General features: G+C 44.9%; 1 protein-coding gene across 1 annotated transcript in view; it reads left to right on the top strand.

The window, feature by feature from the left end:
• SIM2 (SIM bHLH transcription factor 2) overlaps positions 1-17,462 on the top strand; it is a 66,029-nt gene that overhangs the window by 13,498 nt on the left and 35,069 nt on the right. Inside the window, exon 5 of the mRNA XM_006278701.3 lies at positions 16,556-16,641. Within this exon, the coding sequence (XP_006278763.1) occupies positions 16,556-16,641 (86 nt within the window). The remainder of the gene's footprint in view (positions 1-16,555; positions 16,642-17,462) is intronic.

Below are 17,462 nucleotides of genomic sequence, written 5' to 3' on the forward strand. Positions count from 1 at the left end.
CCAAGTTTCCCTTTCATTGTCTCTGCCGTACTGCGGGTAGCTGGGATGCCTCAGGTATCTCAAGAAAATCAATGATCATGGCAACCAGTTTTGCTTGTCCCTTTTCACAACATATCTGGAAGTGTGCTGCAACAGTTTTCACTCCTCTCCCAATGCAGTGGTTCAGTCAGAAGTGGACTAGCTGCCAGCTTTCATTTTAGACCAACCAGTAGTATAAATGTCTCAGTGAAATTTTTAGTTCATTTCTCTTTCTGATGGTTTTAGTTGCATGATGGGTAGCAGCTTAGGTCTCAAATAACTCAGTCTTTGACCAACTTCAAGTCCTTGTTTATCTGACCACCATTATACTCTGCTGAGGAGGCAGTCCTTCTCACAGTGGAGTTCCAGAACTCAGCAGGGATGGGTAGGTATCTGTCACATCTAGATTGCTTTAAGAAGTTTTTCACTCTATTGCTTTTGCATATCGTGTTAAACTGGGGTTGCTTTGACAAGGAAGAAGTATGTTCAAAGGGAAGTCCTTCACAAATCCCTGAAAACCTTGTACTTGATGGCCCATAGTTCAGGGGCTGGCAAAATATGGCCCGCAGACTAAATCTGGCGTGCCAAGCACTCTTATCCAGCCTGTGTCACTCACCAACAAATTGGGCCCCACCCAGCCCTTCTGTCCATGAGGGTGAGAGCAAAGCACCCACATGTACACCCCTGCCCCAAACATACCCTATTGTGCCTTGTTTCCATCCCTTGTGAGCAGAAGGGCCTGGCCTGACCAAAACACAGCTTCCAGGCAAGGCTGCCGCTGCCACTGCTGCAACTCTGGGGACCTTCTCCACTTCCCCCATCTCCTGCTGGCTCTGGGCTGCAGGTAAGAAAGCAGCAGGGGTGAAGCTGCAGCTGAGTGGGAGCATGGAGCTGGGTCTGGTGGCAGTGCAGGGCCCACATCCAGGGAGGCAGCGGGAGCATGGAGCTCAGGTGGGCATGGTGTGGGTCAGAGGGAGCCCACACACACTCCCCACATGGTACATGGCCCCGGCAGGTGGTGGTGGCAGCAGTAGCTGGCCAGGCAGGGGCGCTCAGGATGCTCATGCCCAGTGGAGCGCGGCTCTGGCCAGCACAACACATCACAGTGAGTGGTGCAGCCTCCACCAGACAGTCTGTATCGCTGGTGCTCCCCACGCTTGCCAGGCACAGGAGGGAAGCTTCAGGCACCTTCCCCTGGGCAGGGAAGGCAGCCAATTCCAATGCCTGGGACTTCCCCCAACATACCCTATGCCCACACACACACACACAGCCACACCCCCAATACCCCACCATAAACACACACACACACCCCAACACCCCACCATACAGCCCACCATACACACAATATATAAGACTAAGAATTTGAGTTATTATGCAATCACCTCTATATACACTACATAAACACAAATCATGACAATATTTTTTGTACTAAAATTCAAATACGTTGTAATAGGTATTTTACTTTTAGTGTATGATTTGGTTTTTTCTGGTTCTAAGATGGTAATCCCCCCTCTAAAAAAAAAAGTATTTCCAGGGGGCAAGTGGAGGGACTTCTGGTGGCAAAGGTCAGGGGCTAGGGGTGGGACTTCTGGTCCCAAGATGGGAACCAGGAGTGGGGCATCTGTCAAGGGATGGGGCTACCCATGTGATCCTTGACAACTCACCAAAATTCGTTAAGGGACCCCTTACCCCTGTCCCTGCTATAGTTTGTAATCAGGCCTCTAGTATTCTCTGCCTTGCCAACTGTAATCTTATGTGTGTGTATGTATAAGTGTATATATGTATATGATTACAGTTATCTTTTATATATAAGATTTAATTATTATTTCTGTATATATATTATTACAGTTGGTAAGGCAGAGAATATTATAATTTGTTATTTTTATATATATTTGTTACGGCAAGGGCTATATATATAATTATATATACATTTGTTATTTTTGAAATCCCAATGCACTTAGAGTAATGGTTAAAAACAGGAAATACAGCAAAAGCTTTGTTATCCAGCACCCATGGGGAATGAGGGGTGCTGGATAACAAAATACTCTGGTTAACTAATTGGCCTGAACAGCCATCTTTGCCTGTTTGGGCTGCCGCCTCTCCCGCTGCAGGGCATTGCTGACCCTCCTGCGGGCCCCATGGAACAGTGAGAGGGGCCCTGCGCAGGCTGCTGTGCCCCAGGCCATGGGAGCTCAGCAGCGCACGCTGCTTTGCCCCCAGCCGTGGGGCTCAGCAAAACCGGAAATGCCACGGTGGGCACTTCTGGTTTTGCTTTTACCTTAAAAGCCAGCATGCCAGTTAATAGAGCATGCTGGCTTGTAAGGTGCCAGTTAAGGCAGCTTTTACTGTAGATTTTTTTTATCAAATTCCTCTTTAGGAGGGTAGTAAAACACTGAAACAGGTTATCCAGAGAGGTGGTGCAATCTCCATTTGTGGAGGTTTTCAAGATCTGGCTAAACAAAGCTTTGGCTGGGATGCTCTAGTTGGGGATGGTCCTGTTTGAGCAGGTGGTTGGACCGGATGACTTCCTGAGGGCTGTTCCAATCCTAATTTTCTATGATTCCATTATTTTGCCTGTGACTATACAACAGCAGGCTTTTTTGTCTAAAGCAGTTGTGTCATGCAATTATATCAGCTATAGATGCATTCATCTCAGTTCAAGACAAGATATCCCCTGTTCCTTGTTTACAGTTTTCTATACCTAGATGATTAGTATATATTTTAGCAAGTGCATATTTTTTTATGCCTCTGGGACAATCGGTTATTTTCCTTATGGTTGCAGGTTTTCAAAAATACTGTTTTCTTCCTACATAAACCTCATTTGGAGACATAATTCTGCTCTCTCTTTGTGGTTGTTCTCAGAAAACTTAATTTCAATTTACTGAAACTGAAACCTGGGACTTCTTGTTTTGATGTGATTTTCCTGGTTATATAAATATCACCATAAATGCCTCACTGGATGAGCTTCATCTTTCTCAAGATCACTTTTAGAGAGTGGCAATTTGTTTACTGTCCTGCTAATAGCTAGTAGTGAGTTCTTTATCTGATTTATATTCTGCGCAGAGACATAATGATGAAAGTACAAATGAAAAGATTTTGAACTTGCAAATGATTAGTAATTGATTTCTTGGTATACTGTATTTACTCGAGGTCCCATTTCCCCAATAAGAGGTCCTTTTCCCCATTTAACTTGCGGGGGGAGGGGAAGCCACTTATCTTGGATTCAAGTACAAGGCGGGGGGTGCAGACAGCTGCTGCAGCTCCAGCCCTGGCCTTGGCTCTGGCCTCAGGTCCAGCCCTAACATGTAGTTGCAACTGCTGCTTGCCCCCCTGCTGCCTTAGCCCTCCCACCTGCCCCTCCCCTCCACTCCCCCCTGCCATTTACCCTTGCTCAGGGTCTGGCCCCACTCCAGCCTGGGGTACAGAGTACATGCTTGCTCCAGCCCCAGCCTGGTAACAGCTGTTGCTGTAGAGGCAGCTCCAGACAGGCCCTGGAGCCCAGACCAGAGCTGCCACCACCACCACTGCTACTAAGCTGGGGCTAGAGCAACCACTTGCTCCAAGCCCTGGGCTGGAGTGGGGCCAGAGCTGGAGGGTAAGCAGCAGGAGGGTAGAGGGGGGCAGGCAGGTGGTAGAGGCTGTGGGGAACAGGCAGGAGCTCAGGTAGTGAGGGGAGGACAGGTACCAGTAGGTGCAGGCATGTTGTGGGTAAATAGGAGGCAGGGTATCATGAGATAAGGGAAAGGGGTCAGCCTGCTTGACACCTCCCACTGCCACCTGCCCTTCTGCCACTGCTTTTATTGCTGCAGCAATGTGTGGGATGAATTTACCAATAATTAGATTTTGTACAAGGGAAATGATAATACATTTATACATTTTCCATGTATAGAATCTAATTATGGGGGAGGGGTCATCTTAAATTCAGGTTCAGCTGGGATTCAGGTAAATATGATATTTTGTTTTTCATAATATGATGCCATGTTGGAAATTAAGATGAACATTTACTAGCACCTCCCTTGAAATTTTGGCTTACTTTTCTATATGTATTTTTCATGATTTAAATATACATTTTTATTTGATTACAGCTTCCCACTCCTTTTTTTGTAGGAGGCATGAAATAAGTCCATTAGGATATGCATCTAGCTTAGTTAACTATGACTCCAGATGCCTGTTTACATTTGCCTCTCCAGTACCTGATGTAAGTTTCCTGTATGGACTCATAGACTATATAGACTGATTCTGTTTGGGCCAGGATTTCACCTGATCAGTTAAATATGACAATTTTTTAATCATTTCTAAAAATTGTGTATATTTACATAAATTCCGGGTGAGAATGAAATTTTGACTAAAGCACTTAGTTTATCTGAATTAGAAATTAAAGCCACATTGGTCAAGTTTACATCCCATACAAAGACATTGCCAAACCAGTTCTTGACATTTTAATTTCAGTTTCAGTTGTCATTCTGGTTCTCTTCAAACCTTGTTTAAGATGTCTTCTGCTTAAATTGACAGTTGCCTTGTCCAAATAAAAAGTACCCCTTATAACTTTATTACCTTGTAAATTTCTTCAATCTGTGCAATTGCACACTGAAATAGCTCAGGAACAGAATTAATACCTCACTACAGACACTTAAATTTGTAACATTTAAAAGTCACTAACTTTTAGCTTGTCTCATTAACTTTATTTGCTCTAAAGGCATGTCTCACATTTAACACGTAGAGTGTTTTTTATTCTGTGAGTGTTGCTGCCATTCAACAGTTGTAGCTGGATAGTGTGATGGAAATAAAACCATAAAAATGAACGCACATACCTGTACTTTATTGGGCTTTTCTGTTTTAGCTTTTGAATTAACTCAGTCTATAGGCTGTTCTTGCTCTTTTGTCACCTCACCTTTTTGCTCTTTTCAGATTCTGATGATTCCCTTTTATTTCTCTCTATCTGAATTGTTTTTTTTCTTCCTTGTGCTTTGGGCATCTGTCTAAAGCTTCCCCCTTCCAACAATTCATCAGCTTCATGGAGGCGTTTCCAAAAAAACAAACAGCATATGCAGAAAAGCTAACAGCCTTGCAGCTGTTGAAGCCTAGACATTTTTATTTGCCAGAATGTTGTATCTCGTGAAAACAAAGGATTGATTGCATTGCCTAAGAAGGCATATATATCACAGACTTCTTTGCATGAACATCCTACTCTTTTGGTGTTAACCACCTTCAGACAGCTCAAATCTTGAGTTTTGCACCCAGCGATGATGAGCTCAGTTTAAATATAATAATATTACTTTTTTTAAAACAAGCAATACTTCTGGGGTTCCATTTGCTTCCTTTTCTTTGAACCTCAGGGTGCATCCAGGTCTGTTTTTAAGCTTTTATCTGTGATCTATGTAAATCTTCTTTAAACAAATAGTAAGTTTCTAGACAAGTTTCTTGAGCAGTTGCTTTCTTTCAATAGCTTTGCCTTTAAAAAAAATACCATATATTATAGGATATGGAATAATATTGTCAAATTTCGAAATCATGTGGTGATTCTTCTTTATAAAAGACAAACTAAGATGAGGCTAGATCTGGCCCTGGAAACTGGGAAGTGGCAATGCTGAAAAGGACTGGGAGATCAGAATGAACACAGAGTTCAGCTGGAGCTCCCAGTGCAATGTGACAAAAAAGAGGAATATAACACGTGGACGTTAAAACAGGCAGAGCAAGGAGTGACGATTTTCTTTCCATGAGACAGATGCTGGAAATACTGTATATGATTCAGTTGTTCACTTTCAAAGAAGGATATGGAATAATTGGAGAGGACTAGAAATGCCTTATGCTGAGGGATTTCAAGAGCTCAATATGTTTATCTTGCTAAAATGAACATTCAGAGGTGACTTGATTATTTTGCAATAACGAATAAAATACTGGGTACTAAAAGGATCTTTATTCTAGTGGGGAAGTTGAAACCAAACCAATTAGAAATAAGTCTCACAGTTTTACCAGCGAGGTTGATTAAAGGCTGGAACAAACTATTAGGTGATATGGAGTCTTCATCTTTTGAAGTCTTCCAATCAAGACTGAATGCCTTTTGCCAAACTCAAGTTATTAGACTCAGTACTGGGGTAACTGTGTGAAATTTAATGATCTGCAATTTACGGGTCAGATCAGATGATCTAATGTTCCCTTCTGGCCTTGAAATCTATAAGCTATGACTCAATGAAAGCTGTAAGCTCGATGATCTGTGGGGCCTAGGAGAATTTCAGCTTTAGCTTACAAAGTCTTTAAGCCCTCTTCCTCGCATGGCCAGCCTTGAACGTGTAAATCAATATGCACCAACTCCTAGTTCTGAAAGCAGCAAACAGCTGGACTTTCTAAGGAGGCTGGAGGATTGGGAGGGGAAGCTAGATATCTTTCTTACATATACACATACTTTAAGTTTAGGGTATACTTCAATGAATCAGCTCTAAAAATTCTGTGCTCCCCATGGTGTGATCATGATGGATTCAAATCAGTTATATTTTGAGCAAAAATTGATATGTTTTCCAAACTGCTGGGGCTGGCTTAACTCTGAGTTCAGACTGCTTTACTTACTGGCTAAATTGGAACTGAACTGGCTCCCTTGAGTCCATCAGTGCCACTCCAAGTGATACTGGCATATGTCTACACTGAAGTATTTACCGCATCCTGGCTCATGTGCATGTGGCTATGAATTGTCCAAGACAGCCTGAGTAGGTATCTACAGCTTGCTTGGTGCTAACATTTCTGCCTCAGTGACTGCAACTATCCTTGGAAACTGACTCACAGCACATTGTGGGAGAACGTATCCATCCTTTCCATACTCCTGTGGAAAAATGGCTTTAGTCTATATTACAGCATCTTCACCTAGATTCACTTGCACCTCTACCTGCAAATTCATTCCTGTTGGGAGCCAAACTATGGATCCATTGGGTATGCTGCTTTTATTGGCAGCTGAAATATTTATACAGGAGGGAAGATGGTCTGCAAGACTCTGGATCTAATTGCAGCAGTAGTTTCTGAACCACTGAAAGTAGCAAGCCTTTGGGAAGTTGAAGAAGGGATTAGGGTTATGGCAGATGGGAGAGACTTGATCCATACTGCAGTTGCTGCGCCATGTCATAGGTAGACCATTGCTGCTGGTTCAGACCTTCTGTGCAGTGCAGTGGGGTTATGGTGTCACTGAGACTGGAAATGACCAGCACTACAAGCAGAACTGCTGCAAGAGGGAGACATTTTCTTGGGAGGCACATAAGGAGCTTGCCCTAACTTTTCAGGCTGCAGGATATACAAACAGGGGAGGCCATATCAGTTTAGAAAAAGATGGTTAGGCCAATCTGTCAGGTCAGTTACCTCAGACTGCTCTGACTAACCACTGTGATGCTAGAAGGTCAACTGTTCCTTCTGTGTGAGGTGACCTTACTCCAAGGACAGTGGGTATTTGTCTGTGTAAACAGTACTGGGGCCCTGATGCACCCGTAGCTTGCCCATCAGGAGGAATAACAGGGCATATTTTGTGAAGGGTATTACTTATTATGCAGACCTTGATTGACCACAGAGGCAAGTTAATGAACACTACTGTGGGATGGACTGGGGAACCTGTAGGAAGGCCCAGTGCTAGAATGATTGGTATTTAAGTGTTTGGATAAACTCAGGCCTTATTTCCTCTAAACCAATGGGGCTCAACCTTTTCAGCTGGCAGGCTGGATGGGCAGTGTCTGATCCTTCCACAGGCTGGATCCCAGCCGATGGACCCAATCTAGCACCCAGGGTAGGTGCAGCAGGACACTATCTGGCCAGGCAGAGGAGGGCAGGAGACAGCAGCCACGATCTAGCCACACAGGGTATGGGGGCTTGGCCCAGCCCCACCCTGGCCCCACAGGAAGGAAGTGATCCAGTACTGAGCAGGGAGGGAGCATGGCCTGAACCTGCATGTGGAAGGGGACATCCCAGCCCCAACCTGGCTGGACAGTGGGAAGGGCGCATGCTCTAAGCCAGAACCAATCACACATGAGGACAGGGCGTGACCTGGCCCCACAGGAGGAAGGGAGCATGGGCCGGCCTCATGGGGGGATTAAAGAAGGGGGCATGGGTCAGCCCCAAACCAGTTGTACCAGGGGAAGGGGCATGGCCCAGTCCAACCCAGTCACACTTAGGGAAGGGGATGTTGCCTGGCCCCAATCTGGCCATCCAAGGGAAGAATCATGGCCTGGGTTGGAACTTTGGCAACAGGGAGGGGTGGCATTACTGTCACTGCTCCTCTGTCATCAAATTTCCTAACCTGTGGGGAGCCCCAAAGGCCAGATTTCAAGGCTTTGAGGGCCACATTTCACCTGGAGGCTGGACGTTGAGGACACCTGCTCTAAACAATATGACTTTCAGTGGGGTGTCTGCACAGTAGGGCTGTGCGAAGCTTTGGTCACTGATTTGATTTGGAGGAGATTTGGCCCGATTCAGCAGCTGAATCTCCTAATCCAGATTGAATCAGGAGACCCTTTAATATCTCCAAATCAAATTGGAAGCCTCTGAATCGATTTGGAGAGATTCAGAGAGATTTGACAATTCGACCCTACGCACAGCTTTATATATTCTTTCTATGTACCTTGAGGTACCAGGCACGACTGATGAACACTGAGATGGTGGGGCAGATGGAGTGTCCCACGGGAGCGCAGGGGGGTCCCCTGTGTGCTTGGCAGTGAACCCGGAAGTGGGCCAGAAGTACTTCCAGTCCACCTCCAGGTCCACCATGGAGCATGCAGGAGTACCCACCCCCCGGCTTAACGACTGGTGCCTTCTGGGTCTGGAGGGGCACCCGCGGTCCCCCCCATGGCTGATCGCTGAGCCAGGGGGAGCAGGAGATCCCCCCACATGCTTGGCAGTGGACTCGGAAGTGGACTGGACATACTTCTGGTCCACTTCCGGATCCACTGCTGAGCGCGCAGGGGATTCCCCCCCCCCCCCCCCCCCCCCAATGCTCCCATGGGATGCTTCATCTGCTCCACCATCTCAGCCGCTTTCACGAGCCATGCCTGGTACCTCAAGGTACATGGAAAAAACATATAAAGCTGTGTCTATGGCTGAATCACTGATTCTCCAAATCAGAATTGAATCTTCAGATTTGGCCGAATCAAATCAGGACAGTGATCTGAATCAGCGAATTGAATCACTGTCACCTGAATTGGACTGAATCTGAATCAAATACAGCCTGCTTCGCACACCCCTTCTATGCAGCCATTATTTTAGGGAATGCCCCTAACCTTCTACTACCATAGCTGATGAAACTGCACCCAGCTATCAATGTTTTGAAAAAAATCATTTCAAACGTAGTGTTTGGAGTATAGTGGTGGATATGGTGGATGACTTTTATTTGGCAAGCTTGAGAGCAAGACAGCATTGGCCACAAAATCATTTGGACATTGTTGTGGCCTGCTGCACTGTGCACATTAAGGAGAATTTTAGCGGGGAGCTATCTGAAGATACTGCTGATTAGCGGACCTGATACGCAGCCAGAAAGTGCATCCGTTATCAGTGGTTCTGGGAGTGGGCAAGCAAAGAAAGTGAGAGACACTTGTGCAGGTTGAGTTAGCCAAGAAATGTGTGACTGTCATGCTCCTAAGAGGGAATCTGATATCAGCCACTGTTGGGGTGTACGCATCAGTATTCATTTTGCAACTGGCTGATTTAGCAATTTATATCCAATATAGGTTCTGAGAGAACGATGTTTTAAAAGCTTTGGCTACAAATTCCTGTCTCTTCCTACCTGTAACACAGCAACATAATATGAAATCAGATAACTTATTAAGAAAAACTTTAATAGCCTGCTGAACTAGGTGGCAGAAGCTTGCTAGCAGCAGCAGTAATACACTCCTATTTTTTACAACAGCAAAGACATTGTTCTGAAAATAGAAAAAACCAGAACCAAGACTCTGAGTTCCACACAGGGTTTTACTACCAAATTCAGCCTATTGCATTTACTATTTGTATGAGCTGGGACATAATCTTGTCACTGTTAAGGTATGAATCAGTAACAAGTGCTACTGAGTTACCAGAAAGAGAAAGTAATACTATCTACAAAAATATAAACTCCCTAAGCATGTAACACGCTGTACAATTTTTAACACAGTAAAATGACCTAACTAGCTGTATGTTTAATTTCCCCACTCTTCTTGGATTCCTTCTTGAATCACATATAAGGTGGAGAAGGACAAATAAAGAATACAAGTGCTGTGGCTTCCACATCACCAAAACACTCCATAAAAATAGTTCTACTAAAAATCCCACTCTTACAAACAGAGCCGTCCCGGGGTGGGGGGCGAATCAGGGTGACCGGCCCTGGCCCCACCTTTTGGGGGGCCCTGTGGAGCCGGGCAGAACAGCCGTGGTAACTCCGTGCTGCCGCCGGCTTCACATCCGGCCACTCAGCACTCCCCCCCGCCCCCACCACAACCACTGAACCACTGGCTTCCTCGTGTCTGAGGGTTGGGCCCCACACCCTGCTCAGGTCATCTCTGCTTACAAATGTAATAAAGGCAGAGCTCCTGAATGCTTCTCCAGCCAACAAACAGGATGGTATGCAGAGCTGACCTGTGGAGAAACCTGACCAGGCCATCTTGAAAAGGAAACATTAAATGCTGAGCAATTGAATACAGATCGGGATTAAATAAAACTGTAGGGCTATTCATGGTAGAGTGGAAAAGTATTGGAGAACTGTTTAAACACGTGTCTGTGTGCCCACACCTTTTCTGCTCTCACACTGCAGAATGGGCTGGTAGTCGTATGGCTCATAGCCCAGCATGCATTTGCCCTGTACCCATAGGCTAAGTACACACAGTTAAAAAGCCTGAGGCTGAATCTATTCAGCCTTTTCAGGTTAGTCAAAGATGCACAGATTAGATTGAAACAGAAGTGAACAGACATTTACCTTTTACCTTTGCAGCCACATGTCTGCAGTAGCCCAGGCCAGAAGCCAGGGGGTGCTACAGTAGGTTCTCTGACTGTGCGTTCAATTCCTCTTCCTCGGTCTCTGGGATTTGCAGTCCAAAATCAGAGCAACAGGACTCTGCAGAGTTGCTCATCACTTCCTCTTCCTGCTTCCAGGTGCCTCTGGGATTTGTAGTCTACAGTTGCAGCCAGCAGTAAGTTTGAGTGGGGAAAGGGGTGTTAACCCCCCTCCCTGGCCCCAGACCCCAGCTAGGGTTTGCCTGGGGGAAGGGCTGTTGCCCCCCTCCGCCCCGACTGGGCTGCATCCTCAGCCAGGGTTGCCCTCTTCACCTCCTTGTCAGCCAGCCCTCACTGCTCTAGCTAGAGAGCAGAGTGGTGGGGCCAGCCTTGCTCTCTAGAGCAGACACCACAGTACAGCCCAGGGCTGCAAAGCATGCTGGGATACTAGGGGACTCTGCTTTAACTTGAGCCAGGAAGGGGTCTGGGACAGAAGTTTCATAAACCGGCTTGACCCAAATCAGTTCAGTCTGATACTACATTCAGCGAGGTTTATCTTAAACCAGTTTCAGCCATTTTGAAAATGGTTTATGTACACTGAGCTTCTGTTCTGTTACAGGTTTAAACCAGTTTCTGATCACTTAAACCAGTTTATGTGTAACTTCTGTCCCTAGCCATAGAGGTTCATACTGGCTTGAGTTCAGCTTATATCTTACGACATGTTTAAGGGTCTTAAGTGTGGATGGAAGCAGTTTGGGCAACAGCATGTGGCAAAGTTGTAGAGCCATGTAGAGTAAGGCAGTCATCTCCCAAGGCTGTGCTGCTTTGGCTATGTAACTCAAGGCCCTGACTGAGGCAAGTAGGACTATGCTCTGAATTCCCACAAGACTACATTAGTGCTGGCTCATTAGTCTGGCCAGTAATTCAACTTCAACCCTATTAGATAATTCCAGGAGGCAGGAGGGTAGGGATGCTGGGTGCTGGGGGCACAGGGGAAGTGGAGACCTGTGGTTGCTGGCGTGATTGCAGTAGTGATCATGCAGCTGCCAGAAGCAGGACCTTTTTGTCGCTGTCCTCCCCCACCCCCAAAGTTGGTGCCCAGGGCAGTTGCCCCATTTGCACTAGTGATGCCACTGGATAATTCTTTATTAAAAATGATATGATTTTTACTTTATTTTTTTTAATTATAAGCATAGAATGCAGTATTCCATGTGTGGCTCACAGGCCTCTTTTCTGATATGCACTCACAAAATGTAATCTACTGAAATTTATACTACTCGTCATGCTAAACCTTGAGTTTTAGGCCAGAGATATAAATAGAAGCTTTTTGCTCTATGGACCGGTAATGGTAATACATGAGAGGCAGTTATGAATAGAAGAACTGTCTTTGATTATCTTTTTTCAGTCCACAGTTCAAGCAGCATACAAACCACATAATGTAGTGATGGTCTTTTTTGAAGGGAGATGAAAGATGGAATAGAGCAGTGATGATGGATTTCATATCTCACCCCCAGGGATGATTCTGGGTCGCACAATGCTAACCATAATTTCACAGAACTGCCTGGAGAATCTTGTTTGGCAGTCATGTGCAATGTGAGTGAATAAATACATAAATTCTGTATCCAAAATAGCTATATTCATTTTACCGCACTCTAACATTTACCCTGTTTACAAAAGTAAAAAAGAAAAAAAATTGGAAATATAAAGAGGCCACTTTATTTTTAAGTAGTGCTTGGAGTCAGCTACATTACCTAATGTGCCAGGCTAAGAAAAGAAAGTAGATAATTAAAGTGATGCACATGGTGGAAACTAAATTAAATGTAGTAGTACATCTTGTTTAAAAAATGTCTAGTGACAACTTGTTCTTTCTATACTTCTCTTCCTGGCATATTTCTGTTTCAACCTAATAAGGTTAATAAGATGAAAGTACAAATAACTATTTGGCTTTTGGCTATTTGGGTTTTTAATTAGTCTTTTTCAGCTTTATCCTATTCAGTCTGAGATGCCTGAACAGGACTTGGGTGGAATTTAGACACCTGTTTCAAAAAGTGATCCAGTTTGTCCCTGTTCTTGAGCCCCACAAAACTCAGAAGATACATAATTTCTTGGACTTCAAAGTTCCCTAGCTCCTACAGTTGGGCTTCCAAGCTTGCTCAAAAGAAATGCAGTTTGATCATCTAGGTATTAAACTCCTGCCTAAGCTTCCCTTGGTACTAGGGAGGTGCTTTAAGACCCCCAAGGAGACCCACTCTACCAGGCATGCTCAGAAAACTCCTGACTGAAACTGATAGCATTGAATTTAGCTCAGAAGTAATGATCTGGAGTATGGGAGGCCTGGGTTATAGGGCACTCAACCACACATCTGCCACTTCCCAGAACAGCACCACAGCCATCAGGCTCTAGGATAGCCTAGATAGGGGAAACCCTGTACCCTTCTTGAAGCTGGGTCACTGGGCAGCCAGTAATGCAGTCATGGTGCCAGAAGCAAGAGGAAACTGCCTCTGCACGTAGTCTTGTGGTTATGCCCCACCCCCTGCCCTAGAAGAGGGGAGATGTGGGTTCGAATCCCTTCTTTTAGGGCTCTTTATATATTTTAGATTAAGATTGGTTAAAAAAAATCCAGAAATTTGTCTTATGATTTTTACAGAGTAGCTAGAATGCCCCATCCCAGCCCCACAATTGCTGCCCCACCTGGCCCCATCCCCCACCAGCTGCTGCAGCCCCTCCAATGGTTGCCCCACTCAGCCCCACCTCCGGCTCCCCCAGATCCCCCAATGGTTGCCCCGCCTGACACCACCCCCCACTTGCACCCCCAGGCCACCATGGCTGCCTCCCCCCCAACTCCAGGCACCATCACTTTAAAGAAAAAAAAATTAAAAAGGAAAAAAAGCCTCTACTTGCCCTAGAAGCAGGGGTGGGGGGGCTCCGGGGCCTCCTGGCAGAGCACCCCCCCCCCCGGGGCAGCTCAGGGCAGCGGGGGACAGGAGGGTCCGAGCTGAGGCTGCTAGGGCTGTCTCTCTGCCCCACACTGTGCGGGCGGGACCCCAGTGAGCCAGATGGCAGCCAGACTGCCTGTAAGTGCAGGGCTTTTTGTTTGTTTTTTTAAAATGGGGAATGCTGGGGTTGGGGGGGCAGGGATCAGTGGCCTCGGGGAAGCAGGCAGGGGGAGGGACTGGGCAGGGAGGTGATCGGGGCTTGGGGGGGGCAGGCGGAGGGTGGGGCCAGGCAGGGCAGGGGTTGGGGGCCTGGGAGAGTGGGTGGGGCCAACAGGGGTCCCCCCCATGGTCCCCTCCCCAGTCCTCCAGCCCCTCTGACCCCTTACTGGCACTGGAGCCCTGGTGCTGAACAAGCTGTCTGGCAGGCCGCGCGTTTCAGCACCAGGGCAAGGGGCCAACCACAGAGACGCTCTGGCAGCCAGAGCATCTCTTTGGAGGACCAGCCTCTGGTTGCCTTAGGGCACGGTCCAGGACCGTGCCCTGCCCTGCTTTTTTAAACTCTGGTTTTTGCAGCATGGAGTCCATTTTTTCATTCCTGCACATGCCTCTTGCCCCACCTGAAAGGGGTTTGAGATGAGGCAAGAGGCACATGCACGCTCATCTGGATGCGCCCCATATGTCAAACACAAGGGTACACAAAAGTATGGGGAATAATGTGAGAAAAACTGACTATCAAGTTCTACAAGCAAAAAGATTTTAAAAAGATTCTTAGGATACTGATGGACTTCCCAGGAATTTGCTGGAAAAGAATCTTTTTCTCTCTCTCTCATATACGTCATCAGAAGATTTGAGAGATTGAAGACTTTTGAACACTGAGGAAGGGGGAAAGCCACTACTGTACTAGTTGGACACCACGCTAGTTTTGCAGACTCCAGAAGGCCAATCAAAGTCTATAAACTTGTGCATACACCAAACCTGTTTCTGAGGGAACTGAAAGGCTGGAGCAACATGAAAAGATTCCTATAGCAGTTTGTTGCATGTTTTAATAAATAATGTTTAAAGGGAGGCAGGGAAAGAAAAAATCTCCCTGAGGGTGCATGTTAACACATTTCTACTTGAGAAGTTGAAGAAACTTCCAGTTCGATCCCTCATCCCTTTATAGGATTTAGGTCATAAAAATTGATATCCATCCAAGTACTCAAAATGCTTTATAACATCATTATCAAGAGTACATTCATCCTTAAAATCCTGATAGGCAAGATAGATTTTTATCTTAGTTACAGGTAGGGAATTGAGGCAGATAATATATATAGTTCATTCTAGGTAATAGAGGGAGTCTGTACCAGAGCTACAAACCAAACCCAGATCCCCAACTCATCATACTAAGCTTTAATATTGAGACTGTTCTTCCATCCTTTAGAGTTTCCTCCTTAATAGTTTGTATTTATAACATTGAAGTAGATAGGCTAGTGGTTTCCCACTACAAACTAATTTGCGTTAGGTAGATAAATGGAAGATGTGTCCAAAGCAAGATTCATTCTTTGTTGCAGTTTATCCCTGAAGTGTAGCACTAATAGGAGCAATGTTTCCTTCTTTAGTAGGTGCTGCATAGGATTTTTAAAGTCAAAATATGAGAGAGAATAGTTTTTTATATAATGGTATGAGGCTAAAGCCACTGCAAATATATGACTAAAAGAGGTGTTAATTGGATGACAGATGCATAAAAATTGGGAGTATAATTCTGCAGTCCAATCAAATAAAGGCTCGTTGTTAGAGCTATAAATTAAGAGCTAGATGCAAAGCCTTCCAAGTCTGTAGAAACACTCACTGAAATTTGGATCCAGCCCTGTGGGTGGGAAGAAGTCAGCGTGCTCTGAAACTTATTTTACAACTGATGAGAGCTTCCTGGTGTCTACAGCCATTGAAGTTCAAAGGGAGATTCGTTTCCCCTTCGGAGATTTCCAATATTGGCACCGTATATCAGAATGGCAGCTTTTGGAACTATCCCCTGCCTCTAGATTCATTGGAATAATAGCTTTTTCTCAAAAATACTGCTGTATGAGGATTTTAAAGAGAAAATATTTATACACATGAGAATGAATTTTTTAATTAATTAAAAAAAGCAGTAAAGTTTTCCATTAAAAGATATTTGCTTAATATCATCTAACAAGAAGATCTTGTCTGTCAGTAAACTAAATAGATGGTAATTTTACAAAATGCTTAGGTTTGCAAAGTTTTGGTTTTGTGAGTGGCAGTCTGCACCGGGATTGCAAGATCATTAACTTTTTTGTTGTTTCCTGTCCTTTAGCTTCTTTCAAGCACTTGAATATTAAACTACCCACTACCTTTAGATCCTACAGTATCCAAGAGCAAATTTAGAAATCCTGTCCTTTAGATAGCAAAGATATGGTTACTTGTTAGAAAGATCTTGAAAGGAGAAACATGGATGCCTAACATTACTTACTCCACTAGCATTTACAAAGAAATGTGCTATCATCCTCCTCTGGTCACTGAAGAAGGAAAAATGTGGGCAACAGCCATATACCTGTAGCCTTCTCCTTTTGTCCTATTCAAGGAAAGGTTAATCCAAATGGTGGAAATATCATGTAAATCAAAGGAAGGAATTTTGGAAATTTCTGTATTAACAACTGAACTGTATGGATTTATGCTTTCAGAGTATGAAATAGAGAGATCTTTTTTCCTACGAATGAAATGCGTCTTGGCCAAGAGAAATGCAGGTTTGACATGCAGCGGCTATAAGGTAATGTGCTGGAGTCTTTCTGTGTTCAAAGAATAGCAGGTTTTATTTTTGTATGGGGAGTTTAAAAAGTAGCCTGCTGCTGAAAAGAATCAGAACACATTTGAACAATGCCACTGCTGATTATGCATTCTCTAATTAATGCAGTCATATAGCCTGAAGTAATAGGCTAAATCCTGATACTCATTTTTAGGCAATTCTAATAGACTTGGATGGGATTATTTACTGTGTTGTTTAGTATGAGTAAGGGTATCAGATTACAGCTTTCTGATATGCTGCAGACATTCATTCAGAATTCAGGTCTGCTGTATTGTCAGGTTTATTGGTCGCCCTCTTTGCATACATTAATGCCATGTGCCCTGAATCCATGTTGTCATGGCCACCAGGCCCCCATGAGTCCAAGAATTTGGCAACGAGGGAGCGGTGGTCATGTTAATTGCAACTCCCCTCCTGCCAGATTTCTGGATCTGTGGGAAGACCTGTGGCCTGGATAATGTGGCCCAATATGCTAGATTTGGCAGGCTTGGTGGGGCAAGAGGGGTTCAGAGCAGGGCCAGGCTGGATCTGAGCAGTGTGGGGCCTGATCCGGACAAGAACCCTGGAAGTCCGGTCTGGGCACTGGCTCAAGGCCACCCATGGGGCCAAAAGGTTGAGCATTACAGTTTTAATGATTTACTGTACTAAAACATGGACTATAGTAAGGGCTGTAATTTTATTTATTTTCATCTTTGAACTGCAGATGTACTGTCCTATATGCTAACAATACACTTCAGCTACTTAAATACCAGCAAAAAAAGGCACTGCACATGCAGTCTTAATGAAGA

This window comes from Alligator mississippiensis, chromosome 1 (genome assembly GCF_030867095.1).
Source record: "Alligator mississippiensis isolate rAllMis1 chromosome 1, rAllMis1, whole genome shotgun sequence".
Taxonomy (NCBI): Eukaryota; Metazoa; Chordata; order Crocodylia; family Alligatoridae; genus Alligator; species Alligator mississippiensis.